This window comes from Agelaius phoeniceus, chromosome 3 (assembly GCF_051311805.1).
Source record: "Agelaius phoeniceus isolate bAgePho1 chromosome 3, bAgePho1.hap1, whole genome shotgun sequence".
Lineage (NCBI taxonomy): Eukaryota > Metazoa > Chordata > Aves > Passeriformes > Icteridae > Agelaius > Agelaius phoeniceus.
Window position 1 is genome coordinate 615,032 of NC_135267.1, and position 22,146 is coordinate 637,177.

The 22,146-nt window shown below is 50.0% G+C and overlaps 1 protein-coding gene across 7 annotated transcripts in view; it reads right to left on the minus strand.

The window, feature by feature from the left end:
- Positions 1-22,146, minus strand: part of DTNB (dystrobrevin beta) — a 158,747-nt gene that overhangs the window by 119,035 nt on the left and 17,566 nt on the right. For all 7 annotated transcript variants that reach the window (XM_077176406.1, XM_077176407.1, XM_077176404.1 and 4 more), the window contains 5 exons: positions 19,041-19,254; positions 14,168-14,253; positions 6,941-7,095; positions 3,792-3,897; positions 1,107-1,273 (listed from right to left, as the gene is read on the minus strand). In XM_077176406.1, coding sequence (XP_077032521.1) covers positions 1,107-1,273; positions 3,792-3,897; positions 6,941-7,095; positions 14,168-14,253; positions 19,041-19,254 — 728 coding nt within the window. The remainder of the gene's footprint in view (positions 1-1,106; positions 1,274-3,791; positions 3,898-6,940; positions 7,096-14,167; positions 14,254-19,040; positions 19,255-22,146) is intronic.

A 22,146-nucleotide genomic window follows, 5' to 3' on the forward strand; every position in this document is an offset into this window, starting at 1 on the left:
CCCATATTGGCTCACAAAATTAATTCTAAAGGCGCTGCTGCATTCACCCAGCTCCCAGCAGTGGCATGGAGCCCTGGTGATGGCCTTTTCCAACCCTAATAACTCCATAATTCCTTGGTTATGGGAGCTCAGACATCAGCTGGCAGCTCCTCCTGCTGCTCTCCCTCACTGGCAACCCCAGGAAAGGGCAAGCCCTGGCTAATTGCAGCTCTGGAATTAATTACAATCATTAATTATTAATTGTAATAATTAATTCGTTACAATTATTAGTTACTGCTGCTGTACAACACTCCAGAGTGGGACCAAGCTCCCAAGGGACATTCAAGTGAAAATTCAGATTACCAGAGGTTCAAATAGGAGTTACAGCAAACACCATCAGTGCCTGGCAATTACTGATAATTGATAATTAACACCAGTTACTACCATGAAGTCAATTCCTGCTGGTGTCCAGCCTGCCCTGGAGATGCAGCCTCATTCCTTCCAGGTCCTGGAATTTTTATTTCTCAGCCCACAGCTCCATCCTGGGGAGCAGCAGAATGGTGTGAGGGCCCTGCAGAGCCTCTGGATCCCAGGGAATGGGCACTTGGTCATCCCAATATCATCAAATCCTGAAATGGTTTGTGTGGAAGGGACCCTAAAGCTCATCTCATTCCAGCCCCTCTGCTTTGCAAATCACAATTTGATTTTATATCACTGGCTGACCCCAGAGAGAATTTAAATTATGCAGAGATGTGATTACTCCAAACTCAAACCCCTCATTTTCCTAAACCAATTCCTCACCTGCTGAAAATGCCCACATTTATTTCTCTCTGAATTTGTTCACTTGAGGAACTCATCAGGACCTGCAGGGACAGGAGCCAGGGAATGGCTCCCAGTGCCACAGGGCAGGGCTGGATGGGATCTTGGGAATGAGGAATTGTGCCCTGGCAGGGTGGGCAGGCCCTGGCACAGGGTGCCTAGCCTGGATCCCTGGCAGTGCCCAAGGCTGGGCTGGGAGCAGCTGGGACATGGGAGGTGTCCCTGCCGTGGTGCCAGGAGGAAGCCCCTACCCAGGAGCAATGCCCTGGCCCCCAGGAGCAGGTTCCCTGCCAGGAGGAAGCCCCTACCCATGAGGAGTGCTCCTTCATCTGGTGCTGGTTGCTGTGGGGGCCGCTGGCGTGGCCCCTCCAGAAGCAGTTCTGGCACAGCTGGTAGTTGTGGCACTGCTGGCAGCGGTACCTGAAGCCCATCATGCTCTCACAGTGGCAGTACGAGCACTCCACGGGGTGGAAGACTGGGGGGAGAACAAACAAAACAAAACTTTTCAGTGAATTTTTGGTAAACCTGGAACATCCCATCTCCCTGGAGATCCAGACCCCCCCAGTTCCTTCAGAACTCTCTGTTTTGGGCAGGGTTTTGAGGGCAGAGCTGGGAGTTTTGGCTCCATCAACCCTCAGAGGAAGCTGATGGTGACACAGCAGCTCCAGCTCACAGGTTCTCACTAAATTCCTTCCTCAGACACCTCCCTCCCTGGGCAGAGCTCCCCAGGCAAGTCCTGAGCACAGGCTGGGGTCTGTCCACAGTGCCAGGGTGTGCCAGTGTCCAGCCTGGCCTTGGGCACTGCCAGGGATCCAGGCTGGGCACCCTGTGCCAGGGCCTGCCCACCCTGCCAGGGCACAATTCCTCATTCCCAAGATCCCATCCAGCCCTGCCCTGTGGCACTGGGAGCCATTCCCTGGCTCCTGTCCCTCCAGGCCTTGTCCCCAGTCCCTCTGCAGCTCTCCTGGAGCCCCTTCAGGCCCTGCCAGGGGCTCTGAGCTCTGCCTGGCTCCTTCTCCAGGCTGGACATTCCCAGCTCTCCCAGCCTGGCTCCATGAGAAGCCCTCCCCCCCTTGCCAGAGCTGTCCCTTCCCCTCCCTGCTCCATGGAGGCAGCACAGATGGATGCTGATAAAAAGGTACAGAAGCAGCACAGAACCCAAACCTTGATGTCCTGATCAGGGGAAGGAACAATAACCCAAACCCTGAAATCCTCATGAGGGAAAGGAATAATAACCCAAACCCTGATTTCCTGATGAAGGGAAGGAATAATAACCCAAACCCTGATTTCCTGATGAGAGGAATAAAAATAACCCAAACCCTGATTTCCTGATGAAGGGAAGGAATAATAACCCAAATCCTGATTTCCTAATGAGAGGAATAAAAATAACCCAAACCCTGATTTCCTGATGAGGGGGAAAAATACCAATAACCCAAAATACAAAACCCTGATTTCCTCATGAGGGGGAGGAGTAATAACCCAAACCCTGATTTCCTGATGAGAGGAATAAAAATACCCAAACTCTGATTTCCTGATGAGGGGAAAAAATACCAATATTCCAAAATACAAAATCCTGATTTCCTGATGAAGGGAAGGAATAATAACCCAAACCCTGATTTCCTGATGAGAGGAATAAAAATAACCCAAATCCTGATTTCCTGATGAGGTGGAGGAACAATAACCCAAACCCTGATTTCCTGATGAGAGGAAAAAATACCAATAACCCAAAATACAAAACCCTGATTTCCTGATGAGGGGAAGGAATAATAACCCAAACCCTGATTTCCTGATGAGAGAAAGGAATACCAATAACCCAAAACCCTGATTTCCTGATGAGAGGAATAAAAATACCCAAACTCTGATTTCCTGATGAGGGGAAAAAATACCAATAACCCAAAATACAAAACCCTGATTTCCTGATGAGGGGGAGGAATAATAACCCAAACCCTGATTTCCTGATGAGAGGAATAAAAATAACCCAACCCTGATTTCCTGATGACAGGCAGGAGTAACAATAACCCAGGGGTTTTTTGTCTTTTCTTGCTTTGGGTTTTTAGGTTGTTTTGTTGGTTTTTGGTGGTTTGTTTTTTTTTTTTTTTGTTTGTGGTTTTTATTTTCTGTTGTTGTTGTTGTTTTCTTGGGTTTTGTTTAGGATTTTGTTTGTGGGCTTTTTTTCTTGTGGTATTATTTCTGTTTGTTTTCATTTTTCTGCAATGGCCAAAAATGGGATTTGGATGGGAAAGACCCCAGTGAAGGGGATGCAGCCCTGCTGGTCCCCTCCTGCTCCTGGCTGCTGCCAGGGAATGCCAGGATCAAACCAGGATCCCCTTTGCCCTGGAGTTCACCCTACATTGTAACCAGATCCACCTCCTGGTGAGGACTTGACCCAGGAAATTGCCACCATCACAATTAATTAAAAACCCCAGCATCCCTGAGGCTGAAAAATCCCTCCCAGCCCATTGAGTCCCAGCTGTGCCCAATGCCCACCTTGTGCCCTGAGTGCCACATCCAGGTGACACCTGCAGGGATGGGCACCCCAAACCTCCCTGGGCAGCCCCTGCCAAGGCCTGAGCCCCCTTTCCATGCAGAAATTCCTCCTGGTGTCCACCCTGAGCCTGCCCTGGCCCAGCCTGAGGCCATTTCCCCTTGTCCTGTCCCTGTTCCCTGGGAGCAGAGCCCGACCCCCCCTGGCTGTGCCCTCCTGGCAGGGACTTGTGCAGAGCCACAAGGGCCCCCTGAGCCTCCTTTGCTCCTCTCCCAGCTCCCCCAGCCCCAGGAACATTCAGAGAATGTCATTTTTTCCCCACTGACTAAAATCCACGGGGTTTGCACTGGTGCTGCTCTCACACCCGGCCAGTCCCCATCCCACAGCCCCAGGAATGTGGCCCAGGCAGGTCTGGGATGCTCTGGACCAGCTCTGCTGGAGGCACTGCTGGTCCCATGAGCCAGGACAGAGCAGTGCCCCGTTCCCAGCAGGGAGATTTTGCATTTACCATTTTCAACATGGGCCAGTCTGTGCATGAGGGGCAGCCACACAAGGCACTGGGGAGGAGGGTCAGCCATCAGCGTGTCCAGGAACATGTTCAGCATCACCTTCTTCTGCAGGGAGAGCACAGGGAGCACTGCAGGGCAGAGCAAGGAGCATTTCCCACTGCAGCCCTCCTGCAGCCCCACAACTTCTCTGTCACCACCTCTGGTATTGGCTGAAAAATCCCTTGGCCAGGGTTTTCTCCTGAGAAGATGGAGCCTCAGCCTCTCCATGTTTGGCTTTTCTGGAATGTGGCCTGGAGATCGTTTATCCAAACATGGGAATTGTTTTTAATTCATGGCCAATCACAGCCAGCTGTGTCAGACTCGCTGAGTCTGGGTTTTTATTGTCATTCTTGTCCAGCCTTCTGATGTATCCTTTCTTTAGTATGGTTTTAGTATATAATTTCATATAATTTCATATAATTTCATATAATAAAATAATTTTAATAAATAATTTAATATTTCATATATTAATATATTAACATTTTAATACTTCATTTAATATGTATTTATTATTTATTTAATATTACATCTAATATTTCAGTATTTATTTTATGTTTCATTTAATACTTTAATATTTTACTATTTTTAATATTTCAACATTTCTATAATTAATATAATATAATATAATATAATATAATATAATATAATATAATATAATATAATATAATATATTTAATAAATAAATTAATAATTTTAATATATTAATATTTTTATATTTCATTTACTATTTAGTTATTTCTTATTTAATATTTAATTTAATACTTTAACGTTTTTAATATATTAATAATGTAATAATTTTATAATATAATATAATATAATATAATATAATATTTTATATATTAATATTTTAATATTTCATTTAATATTTATTTCTTATTTAATATTTCAATATTTATTTAATATTTAATGTAATGCTTAAATATTTTTAATATTTTGATAATTTTTATAATTAATGAAATATCATATGATGTGACATGATATGATATATGATATGATATATGATATGATATATGATATATGATATGATATGATATGATATGATATGATTGATATATTAACTCAGCCTTCTGAGAACTTGGAGTCAAAATCTCATCCCTCACCTCACAGCAACACTGCTCCAATTGTGCCTGCCAGGAATATTCCTGTGCTGCCATAGCCATGGGATCAGGGAATGGTTGGGGTGGGAAGGGACCTAAAAAATCTCCCCCAGTGCCAGCCCTGCCATGGCAGGGACACCTCCAGTGCTCCTGGATCCCTGGCAGTGCCCAAGGCCAGGCTGGACACTGGGACACCCTGGCACACTGGGAGGTGTCCCTGCCATGGCAGGGGTGTCTCTGGGTGGGACTGAAGCTCCCTCCCAGCCCAAACCAGTCTGGGATTCTGAGAACATTTTTGATGAGAGGAATTTGCACTTTTTAAGTCCCAATGTCCAGCCTGGCCTTGGGCACTGCCAGGGATCCAGGCTGGGCCCCAGCTGTGCCAGGGCCTGCCCACCCTGCCAGGGAACAATTCCTAATTCCCAATATCAGATGTAAATCTGGAGCCTCATTGATTCTGAAACCAAAGGCTGCTTCCTACTGTGCCATATTCCAAACATGCTAATTGCTAATTAACTTATATTTAGTCACCATAAATTTTACATCAAATGCTGCAGAAATGTTTCTGCTGGAGCATCATCATGCCCAGAGTCTAAACATTTAATTTTAGGGCTAAGATCAATCAAGTTCATGCTTACAATTGATTTTAGGATTAGTTATATTATTTATATTACCTCAAATGAGAAACAAATCATTGGAACAATTAAACTACAACTGCAACGGATTTAAAAATAAACTGGTGCACAGAAGGTGTTTGTTTTGAACAGATCCTGGAAGTGACTTGTTAAACTAATTGTCCAAACACAGTGAAAAAGCTTTGAAAAACCAAGGGGAAATAGTGAAAATGGCATGGTTTGTGTTTTGGGAAAGGAAGGAGTCATTCCTGGTGTTCTGATGGGGAACAGGGGAGGCCCTTCAAGGACAGGAATCAACTGAAATGACAGAAAATCCTTCAGTTGCTTATTGTGGACTGTTTCAAAGTGCTTGGGTTTGTAGGGAACCGCAGTGACCCCAGCCCTGATGCCTTGGGAATCCCAAATCCTGAATCCCAAATCTCACATCCCAAATCCTGAATCCCACATCCCAGATCCTGAATCCCAGAGCCCAGATCCCAAACCCCTGATTGAAAATCCTGAATCCCAAATCCCTGATCCCCAATCCCAGATCCCAGATCCCCAATCCCAGACCCCAATCCCTGATCCCAGATCCCTGATCCTGGCTGGTCCCAGACCCCTGATCCCTTATTGAAAATCCTAAATCACAAATACAGAATCCCAGATCCCCAATCCCCGATCCCAGACACCAAATCCCAGACCCCAGATCCCAAATCCCAGACCCCCAATCCTGAATTCCTGATCCCAAATCCCAAACCCCAGACCCCCAGTCCCAGACCCCCAAATCCCAGCCCTCAAATCCCCATCCCAAATCCCAGACCCTCAATCCCTGATCCCAAATCCCAGACCTCCAATGCCAGACCCCAAATCCCCAATCCCCAAACCCCCAGTCCCTGAACCCTGAACCCAGACCCCAAATCCCCAAATCCCACACCCCAAATCCCCAATCTCTGGTCCCCAAATCTCCAATCCCAGACCCCAGTCCCAGACTCCCAATCCCCAAATACCCAATCCCTGACCCCAATGCCCCAAATGCCCAATCCCAAATCCTCAAATCCTAGACCCCCAATCCCCAATCCCAGACTCCAAATCCCACACCCCAAATCCCAGACCCCCAATCCCAAATTCCCAATCCCAAATCCCCAATCCCAGACCCTAAATCCCCAATCCCCGACCCTAAATCCCCAATCCCTGACCCCAAATCCCCAACCCTGAAACCCAAATCCCCGATCCCAGACCCCAAATCCCAAACCCCAAATCCCCAAATTCCCAATCCCACACCCCAAATCCCCAATCCCACACCCCAAATCCCAAACCCCAAATCCCCAATCCCACACCCCCAATCCCACACCCCAAATCCCAAATCCCCAAACCCCGGTCCCACATGCCGTCCCTGACCTGCTGTGGGAAGCAGGTGCGCAGCGAGTGCTCGGTGTAGCCGAAGGAGGGCCCCTCGAACACGGCCGTGGGCAGCTTCAGCACCTCCCGCAGGAACTGCTCAAACTTGGGGAACACCAGCAGCCCGTTGGAATCTGAGATCTGAGAGAAAATATCTGTAAGGAAATACAATAAACCCCCATCAATATGGGGTCACTGCGGGAACGGCTCCCACGTGCACCCCGAGGGCTTTCCCTGAGCTGGGCTTGGAGCTGGGCAGGAATGACCCAGGTCAGGGTTCCCAAGCCCTGCTTCCTCCATCCCATGGATCCCATCCCATCCCATCCATCCCATCCCATCATCCCATGCCATGCCATGCCATCCCATGGATCCCATCCATCCCATCCCATGGACCCCATCTCATCCCATCCCATTATCCCATAGCATGGATCCTATCCCATTATCCTATCCCATACCATGGATCCCATCCCATCCCATCCCATGGATTCCATCCCATCCCATCCCATCTCATCTCATGGATCCCATCCCATCCCAATCCATTATCCCAACTCATTATCCCATGGATCCCATCCCATCCCATGGATCCCATCCTATCCCATGGATCCCATCCCACCAGTGCAGGGGAAGCTCCTGCCCTGCACCAGCTGGGACAGAGAGGGAGCAGAGCAGGAGAACTCCAGGGGAACACAGCTGGAACCTGAACCTACAGAACCCTCCAGGGTGGAACACAGCTGTGGCAGTGCCAGAGCTGGCAGAGCTCCAGGGAAATGCACACTGAGGGCACAGGGGATGGCAGGGGCACCGCAGCCCAGGACCCCTGGGACTGGAAAATGCCAACCTGTGCCCAAGGCCCAGGGCACTCAGTGCCACATCCAGGTGACACCTGCAGGGATGGACACCCCAAACCTCCCTGGGCAGCCCCTGCCAAGGCCTGAGCCCCCTTTCCATGCAGAAATTCCTCCTGGTGTCCACCCTGAGCCTGCCCTGGCCCAGCCTGAGGCCATTTCCCCTTGTCCTGTCCCTGTTCCCTGGGAGCAGAGCCCGACCCCCCCTGGCTGTGCCCTCCTGGCAGGGACTTGTGCAGAGCCACAAGGGCCCCCTGAGCCTCCTTTGCTCCAGGCTGAGCCCCTGCCCAGCTCCCTCAGCCCCTGCTGGGGCTCCATTCCCTGCCCAGCTCCCTCAGCCCCTCCTGGGGCTCCATTCCCTGCCCAGCTCCCTCAGCCCCTGCTGGGGCTCCATTCCCTGCCCAGCTCCCTCAGCCCCTCCTGGGGCTCCATTCCCTGCCCAGCTCTCTCAGCCCCTCCTGGGGCTCCATTCCCTTCCCAGCTTCACCAGGAGCCCCTGCAGGCTGAGGGCACCTGTAGTAAACCCCATGGAGGATCGAACAATGGAACTGCTGAGACAGCAACATAAGTTCCTGTGTCCCTGACCCCCGCCCCAAAGCTTATCTCTGGAACCCTATAGGCTTTGTCACTTAACCCTTACTGTTGGTCAAGTCTGGATCCCCCATAACCCTATAAAGGGGCCTGCTTTAGCCCATTTGAGAGAAGGAGAGCTGGGGCTGGGACCCTTCACAGGCTCCCCCAGTAAAACCAGCGCTGTGGAGCCACCAGGACCTCTCCTTCTCCTCTCTGGTGTCTGCTGCAGCCTCAGCCAGGGGCTCCCTGCCTTAGCAAGAGCTGAGATCCCAAGGGAGCTGATATCACTAAAGGGCTGATAATCACCCAGCTTGAGGGAGCTGGCCCAGCTTTCAGGCACCCACCCTGTGCCCCTGAGGGCCGGGCTCCCAGGCTGTCCTGCACTGCTGGAGAATAAGGCCAGAACAGGGAGGGGGAATCACATCCCAGTGTGGATCTGAGATTTTGGGAATTGGGAATTGTGCCCTGGCAGGGTGGGCAGGCCCTGGCACAGGGTGCCCAGCCTGGATCCCTGGCAGTGCCCAAGGCCAGGCTGGACACTGGGGACACCCTGGGACTGTGGGAGGTGTCCCTGCCATGGCAGGGGTGGAATGGGGTGGGATTTAATAGGGGTGGGATTTAATTGGGGTGGGATTTAATTGGGGTGGGATTTAATGGGGTGGGATTTAATTGGGGTGGGATTTAAGGTCCCTTCCAGCCCAAACCCTTCTGGGACTCTGAGAACATTTGTACTGAGAGGAGTTCACACTTTTTAAGCAGCTCTGTGGGGACAAACGTGCTCCTGAGAGCAAAAGGGGCTGGGCAGACGTTCCCTGATGTTTGTAAGGATGGAAGGAGGGGATGGAGGTGCTACAGGTGCCCCAGTCCCTGTTTCTGCTTCTGCTGAGCCCTGGGGGTCCCTGATCCCCTCCCCAGAGCTCCAGACCCAAGGAAAGGTCCCAGGGGCAGGATGCAGAGAGCACAACAGAACAACCATGTCAGACAGAAAGCAGAACTGCCCTGGGACCCAGAACCTCCTTGCAGAGATCTCTCCCAGCCAGCTGGGCCCTGAGGCACCCCCAGAGCCTGGGATGCTCCAGAGGGAGGATTCACCAATGGAAACATGGCCTAGAATTCCCCAGGATGTGACAGATCCCAGATCTCCTCCGTGGCACTGAGCCCTCTCTGCTGTTATTTCGGGGACCATCAGTAATTAAACATCAAAAAGCTCAAGCTGGCAGAAAATAACCTTCATTTCAGTGATCAAAACCAGCTTCAGAAGAAAAGACACTTTCAGAAAGGCACATTTCCAGTAAACTGGAGGAATTATCCCAATTTCCTGAAAGAATGAGCTCAGGAAGAAGCCTGCAATGCCTCAGTTAAGAGGGATAAAGATACCTGGAATTTGTATCACTGACTGAAGAGAGCAGCTTGAACTGAGGGTCCCTTGAATAATGTTATCAAAGAAAAAATATCAGGAGAAATGGGGGGGGAATAAAAAAAATATTTAAAATGGTGGATTTGTGTATTTTAGAAAAACAAGCCAGCCAGAAAAATTAGACTTAACCTAGAAACTGAACTGTGGAAAAAAAGTCAGGATGAAAATGCACACAAAATGAAACCAATGGGAACAACTAAAATTAGAGAGCCAAAATTCCAGAATCCTCATCCACTCTGGAGCAGAATCCTCCTGCACAGGAGCTGAAGGTCTGCAAAGAGCCTGGCAGGGTGGGACACAACAGGGACAGGACACAATTGTGTTTAAAATGGGCTGGAACCTCCTGGGTGTGCTCAGGACATTCACCTGAGCTGAGCAGGCAGTGAGGTGATCCTAAAGAGAGAGAAATTCAAGGTATGGAAACCTGAAAATGAGAGAGAACAGCCCAGGCTGTGCCAAGGGGAAATCAAAAACCCCTCCAAACCCCACCAATGTTTGTCTTGCAGTGAAAAAAGTGGGTTTGTGGTCAAGGTGGGAAACTCCCACGTGGGGAATTGGCAGTGAACGGCAAAAAGCAGGATGTAATAAATAAAAATAAAGAAATAAAAAGTAGGATTTCCTTTCAAAGGGCAGCTGGTGACAGGATGAGAGGGAACAGCCTCAGGCTGGGCCAGGGCAGGCTCAGGAGGAATTTCCCCATGGAAAAGGTGGCCAGGCCTTGGAGGTTTGCAGTGCCCATCCCTGGAGGTGCCCTGGATGTGGCACTCAGGGCTCTGGGGACAAGGTGGGCACTGGGCACAGCTGGGGCTGGATGGGCTGGGAGGGATTTTCCAGCCCCACAAACCCTGGGATCTGACACAGACACGTTTTGTGAGAAATCCTTTCCTTAGGATCTTTCCTCCTGAGAGAGGCCTCAGGAACAAAATGCAACCAATGGTTATCTGCTGTGGGATGGAATAGGAACAAAATGTAACCAATGGTTATCTGCTGCTGTGGGATGCAACAGGAACAAAATGTACATAACCAATGGTTATCTGCTGCTGTGGGATGGAACAGGAACAAAATGTACATAACCAATGGTTATCTGCTGCTGTGGGATGCAACAGGAACAAAATGTACATAACCAATGGTTATCTGCTGTGAAATGCAACAGGAACAAAATGCAACCAATGGCTATCTGCTGCTGTGGGATGGAACAGAACAAAATATAAATAACCAATGGTTATCTGCTGCTGTGGGATGCAACAGGAACAAAATGTAAATAACCAATGGTTATCTCTGCTGTGAAATGCAACAGGAACAAAATGTAACCCATGGTTATCTGCTGCTGTGGGATGGAACAGGAACAAAATGTACATAACCAATGGTTATCTGCTGCTGTGGGATGCAACAGGTGCATCTGGGATTGGTCTCGTGTGGTTGTTTCTAATTTATGGCCAATCACAGCCCAGCTGGCTTGGACTCTGGTCAGTCACAAGATTTCTTTCCTTTCCTTTCCTTTTTCCTTTTCCTTTTCCTTTTCCCCTTCTCCTTTCCTTTCCTTTCCTTTCCTTTCCTTTCCTTTCCTTTCCTTTCCTTTCCTTTCCTTTCCTTTCCTTTCCTTTCCTTTCCTTTCCTTTCCTTTCCTTTCCTTTCCTTTCCTTTCCTTTCCTTTCCTTTCCTTTCCTTTCCTTCCCTTTCCTTTCCTTCCCTTTCCTTTTTCCTTTCCTTTCCCCTTTCCTTTTTCCTTTCCTTTCCTTCCTTCTGATGAAATCCTTTTTTCTATTCTTTTAGTATAGTTTTAATATATCATTTTCTTTTAATATAATAAATATCATAAAATAATAAATCAAGCCTTCTGACACACGGACTCAAGATTCTCATCTCTTCCCATGTAGGAATTGCTGGCAAATTCAGCAGGGATCCCTGCCTTGCACAGCCCCACAAGGGAGCACATCCCAGCAAATTCCAGAGCCAGGGAAGGGCCCCATGAGGCTGCCCCGGTCCCTCTGTGCCATGGGGACACTCTCAGGACACTGCCCTGTCCCCACCATGGGATGAGCAAACATTAAAAACACAATCCCAGGATCTGCAGAGAGCTCCAGCCTGCTCAGGGAAGGGAGGCTGGGCTGGGATCCCTCTGGACAAGGAGGTTTTGGGGTGATGTGGATCAGTAATCAGGGAGAGATGTGGGAAATGCATTTGTAAAGAACAAAACAAGACTAGATATTGTATAGAATTAGAACTATGAAAAATACATTGCAGCAAGAGAATGTGGAGAAGAAATAGAAGTGATTGGTGGTAGAAGTGATAGCAGCAAAAGCTAATAGGCTAAAAAACATTTCTAAGGTATTGTAACCAAGAAATGGGTTGGCTTCTGATGGAATCACATTGGGTTTTACATCTCTGCTGTCTCACTGATAATAGAATAAAAAATCTTTTTAAGATTCTTAATAGAATAAAAAATCTTTTTCTAAAATAAAAAATAAAATCTTTTTAAGATTTTATTCTTAATAGAATAAAAAATCTTTTTCTAAAATAAAAAATAAAATCTTTTTAAGATTTTATTCTTAATAGAATAAAAAATCTTTTTCTAAAATAAAAAATAAAATCTTTTTAAGATTTTATTCTTAATAGAATAAAAAATCTTTTTCTAAAATAAAAAATAAAATCTTTTTAAGATTTTATTCTTAATAGAATAAAAAATCTTTTTCTAAAATAAAAAATAAAATATTTTTAATATTTTATTCTTAATAGAATAAAAAATCGTTTTCTAAAATAAAAAATAAAATCTTTTTAAGATTTTATTCTTAATAGAATAAGATTTTTAAATAAATCTTTTTAAGATTTTATTCTTAATAGAATAAGATGATTCTTAATAGAATAAAATCTCTGACACTGATAATAGAATAAAATCTTTTAAAGCAGCTCTCAGGTGCCTCTGTAAAAGCTGAGAAAACCAACAGGAAAGAGAGGGGGGAAGCCAAGCAGCACAGTCACAATGCTCAGAAGGAATCCAGAGCAGCTGGGGCAGGGAGATGAGCAGGGAACCCTGCTCCTCCCCAGAGCAGATGGCTGGGCAGGAACAGCCTCTGCTGCACCTGCCTGCCCTGCAAGGGGCTCCAGCAGCTGCCAGGGGCTCAGGGACACCCATCACATCTCTGGGAGGGGAGAGCAGAGCTGCCCTCTGCTCCTCCATCTGCCACTGATCACTGCAGGAACCTGGGGCTCCTGTCCTGGAGGGGAAGGGGCAGCTGGAAGGGGAAGGAGCAGCTGGAAGGGGAAGGAGAAGCTGGAAGGAGGAAGGAGCAGCTGGAAGGGGAAGGAGCAGCTGGAAGGAGAAGGAGAAGGAGAAGCTGGAAGGGGAAGGAGAAGCTGGAAGGAGCAGCTGGAAGGAGAAGCTTGAAGGGGAAGGAGCAGCTGGAATGGGGAAGGAGAAGGAGAAGCTGGAAGGAAAAGGAGAAGCTGAAATGGGGATGGAGCAGCTGGAAGGAAAAGGAGAAGCTGGAAGGGGAAGGAGAAGGAGAAGCTGGAAGGGGAAGGAGAAGCTGGAAGGAGCAGCTGGAAGAAGAAGAAGCTTGAAGGGGAAGGAGCAGCTGGAATGGGGAAGGAGCAGCTGGAAGGAGAAGGAGAAGGAGAAGGAGAAGGAGAAGGAGAAGGAGAAGGAGAAGGAGAAGGAGAAGGAGAAGGAGAAGGAGAAGGAGAAGGAGAAGGAGAAGGAGAAGGAGAAGGAGAAGCTCTTTTCACTTCCCCATCCTGCTCAGGGTTTCCCAGAACTCTCCCACCACCACTTTCCCTGCAGCTGGAGGAATCCTGCCCTGTCCAGGGATCTGACTGAGCCCAGGGGACAGCAGGGCCCAGGGACAGGGCTGGGAGCAGCCTGGGACACTGGGAGGTGTCCCCAGGTCCCTTCCAAGCCAAACCATCCTGGGATTCTACCTCAGCAGCTGGGATTACAGAGTGAGGAGGTGCAGAGAGCCTCAGGAGATTCACAGGAGCCTCCAGCAGCCTCAAAGCAGGGAAATGGTGACAACTGGGACATTCCCACTGAAAATCAGCCCTCAAGTTCTCCATTTAAAGAAGTGCTCAAGAGCTTAAGTTGAAGGAATGGGCTTGGGAAGGCTCCTCAGTCCTGGGCTTGGGATAACCAGGAGCTGGAACATGGAACAAACATCCCTGGAGGTGTCCCTGGATGTGGCACCCAGTGCTCTGGGGACAATGTGGGGACTGGGCACAGCTTGGACTGCATGGGCTGGGAGGGACTGTCCCACCTTAATGGCTCTGGAATTCTGCACAGCTCCAGCTCAGTGTAAAGATCACAAAATCAGCAAAATAAAACCCTCCAGGATGGAATACAGCAAACCCAGGGAAGCACAGAGTCCATAAAGGGTGGGATGCCTCAGGAGTACTCACATCTGAGCTTGTCCAGGATCTTCCCCCCACACATGGTGGCCAGCATGGCTTTCACTGAGAACACTGTCAGCTTCCCATGGCCCTCACTGCAGGGAAAGGCACCTGTGAGAACTGCACAGGGATGGAACAGCAGCACCCAGAGCCCCAGAAACCATGGCAACAACAACAACAACCACCACAGAAACCATGGGAATAACAACAGCCACCCCAGAGCCCCAGAAACCATGGGAACAACAATGACAACCACCACAGAAATCATGGGAATAACAACAACAACCACCCCCCAGCCCCAGAAATCATGGGAATAACAACAGCAACCTCCCCAGAGCTCCAGAAACCATGGGAATAACAACAGCCACCCCAGAATCACAGAAAACATGGGAACAATAACAACCCACAGCCCCAGAAATCATGGGAATAACAACAACATCCATCCCAGAGCCCTGGAAATAATGGGAACACAATCACCCAGAGCCCCAGAAATGATGGGAATAACAACAGCCACCTCCCCAGAAATGATGGGAATAACAACAGCCACCCCAGAGCCCCAGAAATGATGGGAATAACAACAGCCACCCCAGAGCCCCAGAAATGATGGGAATAACAACAGCCACCCCAGAGCCCCAGAAACCATGGGAACAACAATAACAACTACCACAGAAATCATGGGAATAACAACAGCCACTTCCCAGAGCCCCAGAAATGATGGGAATAACAACAACAACCACCCCAGAACCCCAGAAATCATGGGAACACAATCGCAGAGCCCCAGAAATCATGGAAATAACAACAACCACCTCCCCAGAGCCCCAGAAATGATGGGAACACAATCACAGTGCCCCAGAAATCATGGGAACAACAGCCACCACCTCCAGCAACTCCCAGCATTTCAAATAACTGTAACTAAACGTGCTGGAGAGGGGATTTGGACTGGCATGGAAAATACAGAGATGGGGAAAGCACAGGATGAGTGTGGGGAGAGCTGGAAAAGCAGAAATGCCCTGAAGGGAGTCCCTGAGAGAGCTGAGAGGGGCGTTGGGCAAGGGCCTGGAGGAGCAGGACCCAGAATGGTTGGGTTGGAGGGGACCTCAGAGCTCATCCAGTGGCACCCCAGGGAAGCCTTGGCTGCTCCTGCATCCCTGGCAGTGCCCAATGCCAGGCTGGACACTGGGACACCCTGGGGCAGTGGGAGGTGTCCCTGCCATGGCAGGGGTGGCACCGGAGGGCTCTGAGCTCCCTTCCCGCCCAAACCACTCCAGGGTTCTGGGACTGGACCTGCCAAGGGGAATGTTAAAGGTTCTGATGGTGCCAGCAGCACCCTCTGTGAGCACGCTGTGACTGAGCATTGCAGCAGGGATGGGCATTTTTATAAAGGCCGGCCTGCCGTGCTGCTGAGCGCCTGGAGAGGGAGCCTGAGGGAGCGCTGCTGTGCTCTGCTTCATCCCTGCTCTGCTCCATTCCTCCCCTGCTCCATTCCTGCTCTGCTCTGCCTGAGCTCTGCTCTGCTCCATCCCTGCTCTGCCCCATCCCTGCTCTGCCCCATCCCTGCTCTGCCCCATCCCTGCTCTGCTCCATTCCTGCTCTGCCCCATCCCTGCTCTGCTCCATTCCTGCTCTGCTCCATCCCTGCTCTGCTCCATCCCTGCTCTGCTCTGCCTGAGCGCTGCTCTGCTCCATCCCTGCTCTGCCCCATCCCTGCTCTGCTCCATTCCTGCTCTGCCCCATCCCTGCTCTGCTCCATTCCTGCTCTGCTCCATTCCTGCTCTGCCCCATCCCTGCTCTGCTCCATCCCTGCTCTGCCCCATCCCTGCTCTGCCCCATCCCTGCTCTGCTCCATTCCTGCTCTGCTCCATTCCTGCTCTGCTCCATTCCTGCTCTGCCCCATCCCTGCTCTGCTCCATCCCTGCTCTGCTCCATCCCTGCTCTGCCCCATCCCTGCTCTGCCCCATCCCTGCTCTGCTCCATTCCTGCTCTGCTCCATTCCTGCTCTGCCCCATCCCTGCTCTGCTCCATTCCTGCTCTGCTCCATTCCTGCTCTGCTCCATTCCTGCTCTGCCCCATCCCTGCTCTGCTCCATCCCTGCTCTGCTCCATTCCTGCTCTGCTCCATCCCTGCTCTGCTCCATCCCTGCTCTGCCCCATCCCTGCTCTGCCCCATCCCTGCTCTGCTCCATTCCTGCTCTGCTCCATTCCTGCTCTGCCCCATCCCTGCTCTGCTCCATTCCTGCTCTGCTCCATTCCTGCTCTGCTCCATTCCTGCTCTGCCCCATCCCTGCTCTGCTCCATCCCTGCTCTGCTCCATTCCTGCTCTGCTCCATTCCTGCTCTGCTCCATCCCTGCTCTGCCCCATCCCTGCTCTGCCCCATCCCTGCTCTGCTCCATTCCAGCTCTGCCTGAGCTCTGCTCTGCCTGAGCCCTGCTCTGCCTGAGCTCTGCTGTGCTCTACCTGAGCGCTGCTCTGCTCTGCTCCATTCCTGCTCTGCTCTGCCTGAGCCCTGCTCTGCTCCATCCCTGCTCTGCCCCATCCCTGCTCTGCCCCATTCCTGCTCTGCCCCAGCCCAGGCACAGCGAGGCACAGAGCAGCTCCTGCCATGGGCTGGCACCCAGCTGCTGTCCCTGTCCCACACTGGGATCCAGCTGCTGTCCCTGTCCCACACTGGGATCCAGCTGTTGTCCCTGTCCCACACTGGGATCCAGCTGTTGCTGTCCCACACTGGGATCCAGCTGTTGTCCCTGTCCCACACTGGGATCCAGCTGCTGTCCCTGTCCCACACTGGGATCCAGCTGTTGCTGCTGCCCCACACTGGGATCCAGCTGTTGCTGTCCCACACTGGGATCCAGCTGTTGCTGTCCCACACTGGGATCCAGCTGTTGTCCCTGTCCCACACTGGGATCCAGCTGCTGTCCCTGTCCCACACTGGGATCCAGCTGTTGTCCCACACTGGGATCCAGCTGTTGCTGGGGGTCCAGACAAGGCAGAGCTCTCAGGGCTGGGGGAAAGAGGGGAACAAAGCCCACCTCTAACTAAAGCCTCCATCTTCTGAGGCAGCTCCTCCAAACGTGGCTGTTCCTGGGTTGAAATCCTGTATTTTTCAGGGTGAGCTGTCTGACAGTAACCAAACCCTCAGCCAAGCCCTACAACTTGCCCTAACTAACTTCAAAGCAGGCTTGGACAGAAACTCTGCTGGCACAGGAGCTGCTCTGAGCTTTGTGCTGGTTTTGGTTTATTTTATTCCCTGCCCAGTGAGGGAATAGAATAGAATAATAAATAAAATAAAATAAAATAATATAAAATAAAATAAAATAAAATAAAATAAATAGAATAAAAATAAAAATAAAATAAAATAAAAATAAAATAAAAATAAAATAAAAATAAAATAAAAATAAAATAAAAATAAAATAAAATGCTCAAGCCTGGACTCTCTGAGGGACACACCCAGCTTCTCTTTGGTGGCAATAAGAAATTGTCCCATCAGGAGAGGATCAAAGTCTGGACATCACAAACAGAACAAGTGTTTGGCACCCTCAGTGCTGGGCACTGCCCTGGCTAAATCCCCTCTGTGGGGCAGCAGCAGAAGCCAAATCCCACTGAAATAAATAAAATAAAAAGCTGATTTGGAGAAAGGCAAGACCAAAAGTAAGGAATGCCAAGCACAGCAAAGGAGCTGCAGCTGCTGCTCAGGATGAGCAGAGCAAACCCTGCAGGGAGAGGCTGGGAGAGAAACACAGAACTGGGCATGAGGAGATGCCTGGACAGAACCCTGAGCCAGAAAGGAGAATCAGCTTTATGCAAACTGACAAACTGAGCTTCAAAAGGGTCTTTGTGAGCAAGATTCAACAAAACACATGCACTTGCTGAGCCCCCTGGAGGCACCAGCAGAGCCTGAGCCCAGCTCAGCCCAGAGCTCCCAGCAGAGCCTGAGCCCAGCCCAGCCCAGAGCTCCCAGCAGAGCCTGAGCCCAGCCCAGCCCAGAGCTCCCAGCAGAGCCTGAGCCCAGCCCAGAGCTCCCAGCAGAGCCTGAGCCCAGCCCAGCCCAGAGCTCCCAGCAGAGCCCAGCCCAGCCCAGCCCAGCCCAGCCCAGCCCAGAGCTCCCAGCAGAGCCTGAGCCCAGCCCAGCCCAGAGCTCCCAGCAGAGCCTGGGCCCAGCCCAGCCCAGAGCTCCCAGCAGAGCCTGAGCCCAGCCCAGCCCAGAGCTCCCAGCAGAGCCCAGCCCAGCCCAGCCCAGCCCAGAGCTCCCAGCAGAGCCTGAGCCCAGCCCAGCCCAGCGCTCCCAGCAGAGCCCATCTCCCCACAGAGGGCAGCCCTGGCACACTCCTGCTGCTCAGGCAGCCCTGGCACTGCCCAGGCAGGCAGGGCTGGCACCCAGGGGCACACTGACCTGTCCTAGGCTGCCAGGATGAAGTTGAGCAGCAGGCTGATGCCCTGGGCACACTGCTGGGCACACTGGCACTGCCCAGGCTGGCACCCAGGGGCACACTGACCTGTCCTAGGCTGCCAGGATGAAGTTGAGCAGCAGGCTGATGCCCTGGGCACACTCCTGGGCACACTGGCACTGCCCAGGCTGGCACACTGGGGCACACTGACCTGTCCTAGGCTGCCAGGATGAAGTTGAGCAGCAGGCTGATGCCCTGGGCACACTGCTGGGCACACTGGCACTGCCCAGGCTGGCACACAGGAGCAGCACTGACCTGTCATAGGCTGCCAGGATGAAGTTGAGCAGCAGGCTGATGCCCTGGGCACACTCCTGGGCACACTGGCACTGCCCAGGCTGGCACACTGACCTGTCATAGGCTGCCAGGATGAAGTTGAGCAGCAGGCTGATGCCCTGGGCACACTGCTGGGCACACTGGCACTGCCCAGGCTGGCACACTGACCTGTCATAGGCTGCCAGGATGAAGTTGAGCAGCAGGCTGATGCTCTGCTCCACGCTGATCTGGTGGCTGGAGGGCAGCCGTTTGTTCAGCTGGTAGTAGATGGAGGAGATGATGGTCTCCAGGCGGGACACGTTGAGCTCCGTGCTGTGCTCCAGGGTGTTAAGGCCGTTATCTCTGAAGGCTTCAATCATGTTCCAGATGTCAACAAGGTGAACTGGGAAACAAAGGGGAAACAGAATCACGGAATAATGAGGTTGGAAGAGACCTCTAAGGTCATCCAGTCCAAGCCATGCCCTAACACCTCAGCTACAGCACCCAGTGCCATGTCCAGTCCTTTTTAAACACACCCAGAGATGGTGATTCCACCACCTCACTGGGCAGAGCATTCCAGGGCTTTATTGTTCTTGTGGTGAAAAATGTCTTCCTAATATCCAACCTATACTGTAAGAGCCAAAATGAGAGATGTGGGACTGCAGGCAGCTCTTCAAAATGAAATTTATTACATCCAGGATGTCACAGCAGTCCAGGGCTGTGGGTGACAGAGCTGTGCCTACAGCTGTCAGCTCCAGCTGCAGGCAGGCCTGGAGACCCTTTGGTTTTGGTTACACTGCATTATAGACTTTTCTTTTGGTTACACTGCATTCTATACTTTTCTTTTGGTTACAATGCATTCTATACTTTTCTTTTGGTTACATTGCATTCTAGACTTTTGGTTACAATGCATTCTATACTTTTATTTTGGTTACAATGCATTCTAGACTTTTCTTTTGGTTACATTGCATTCTATACTTTACTTTCCTGAGCATCTTCATACAGTAGAACCAATCTATACCTTAACTATTATCTATAGCCTATCATAACTACCATAATTACCATATTCATGTTACTGTTCTCCAATCACTCAAAGTCAGTACATTGCAGTATAAGCTAGAAGTTGTTTCTCAGTTTTCTTGCAGTGGAAAATTCTTTTTTCTACTTGCAACCTCTGCTGCCTTGTTTGCCTGTGCTCTCTTTCTGCTTGGTAAAAGCATCTCCTTGTTTGGGGTGGGTTTATCCTTTGCTCTAAGCCATAAAAACCCCTTCTAACTCACACACCCTTTGCCTCCTTGGTTATCCAGTCAGACTGGCTCAGCAATTCTTTTCTTCTATATCAAAACTTGCTTCCATCTCTATTCCTTCTTCAGACTCCACATTCACAAATCTTTCTGCCAAGCACCCATATCTGTGAGACTTTCTTGTCAAACTTTCATCCCTCCCAGCACTATCCCTTCCCTGCTGCTATCCCTCCCAGCACTATCCCTTCCCTCCCTTGAGGCTGTGTCCTCTGGTTCTGTCAGAGACCAACCCCACCTGGCTGCAGCCTCCCTTCAGGGAGCTGTGGAGAGCCATGAGGGCACCTCTGAGTCTCCTTTTCTGCAGGCTGAGCATCCCCAGCCCCTTAAAACATTCCTCACTGCTCTGGGTTTGTGCTCCCAGCCCCTCACCAGCCTCGCTGCCCCCTCTGGAGGTGCTCAGGCATCTCAACAATTCCTTTCTGCCCTGCAAGGCCACCGAGGGCACTGCCTGGGAGCAGTGCTGGCCCTGCTGTGGCAGGAACTGCACAAAGTGAGAGACTCTGGGCTCAGCAAGGGACACAGCAGGGCCCAGGGGTGGCTTCTACTGCTCCCTTCAACACCTGGGTGCTGTGGGGGACGAGGTGAGAGATGGAAATGGACTCCAAGCTCTTAGAAGGCTGATATCATATTAGATCATATTATAATGTTATATTATATTATGTCATATTATATTATGTCATGTTATATTATGTCATATTATATTATGTCATGTTATATTATATTATATTATATTATTATATTATGTTATATTGTTATATTATATTATATTATGTCATGTCATGTTATATTATGTCATATCATATTATATATCCTATTATGGTATATCCTATTACATTATATTACATTATATCATATCATATTATATCCTGTTATATCATATTATATTATATGCTATTATATCCTATCCTATCATAAAATTATATACTAAAACTATACTAAAGAGAGAGAAAGGCTACATCAAAAAGCTGGAAAGGAATGAATAATAAAAACTCCTGACTGACCAGAGTCCCAACACGGCTGGACTGGGATTGGTCATTAATTAAAACCAATTCCCATGGAACCAATCAAAGCTGCACCTGTTGGTGAGCAACCTCCAGACCACATTCCAGGCACTCAGATAATTATTGTTTGCATTTCTTTTCTGAGGCTTCTCAGGAGAAGAATCCTGACAAGGGGATTTTTCAGAAAATACATCTGGGAATATCTGGGTGTGCCAGAAACAGCAGAGCCCTGCCCCTGAGCCTGCAGTGCTTCACCACCAGCCCCAGCTCCTCCCTGGCAGGGTGGGCAGGCCCTGGCCCAGGGTGCCCAGCCTGGATCCCTGGCAGTGCCCAAGGCCAGGCTGGACACTGGCACACCCTGGCACACTGGGAGCTGTCCCTGCCATGGCAGGGCTGGCACTGGGTGGGATTTAAGGTCCCTCCCCAAACCCAAACCCCTCTGGGATCTGATAAAGCTCTAAATCCACTACAAAGTGTTTGCAGTGATTTTGAACCCCCTCATGCTGACTTGTAGGAGGAACTTGATGTTCCAGTTAAACTCTGACAGTTTCCAGTTGATCCAGTTCCCAAACCCAGAGCATAATGTTTTATAACCACAGGTCTGGGGCTCCTAAGCTCTGCCCCAAATTTCCCTGCTGCATCCAAGGGGTGTTAACAACGTGCAGAAACCTCTTCCAAACCACAGTGAGCGATCTGCAGAACCACATGCAGCAATGTTCTGAAATGTTCCCAGGCTTTTGAGGTTTGCAGGAGAGTGGAGGAGACATGCAAGGATCAGCAGGCACCCAGAGCAGGGACACAGTGACATTTCACAATGATCTGCAGTCAGTGGGAGCTTCTGCCCTCCTCACACTGACCTAACTTTGTATTTCTCACAGCAAACCCCCTTCCCAAGGACCAGGCTATGCCACCCCTGTGACCAGAGAGAGCTGCAGGGCCCCATGCCCAGCCCAGGGGTGCCAAGGGGCTCCTGGGGGGCACCAGTGCCCT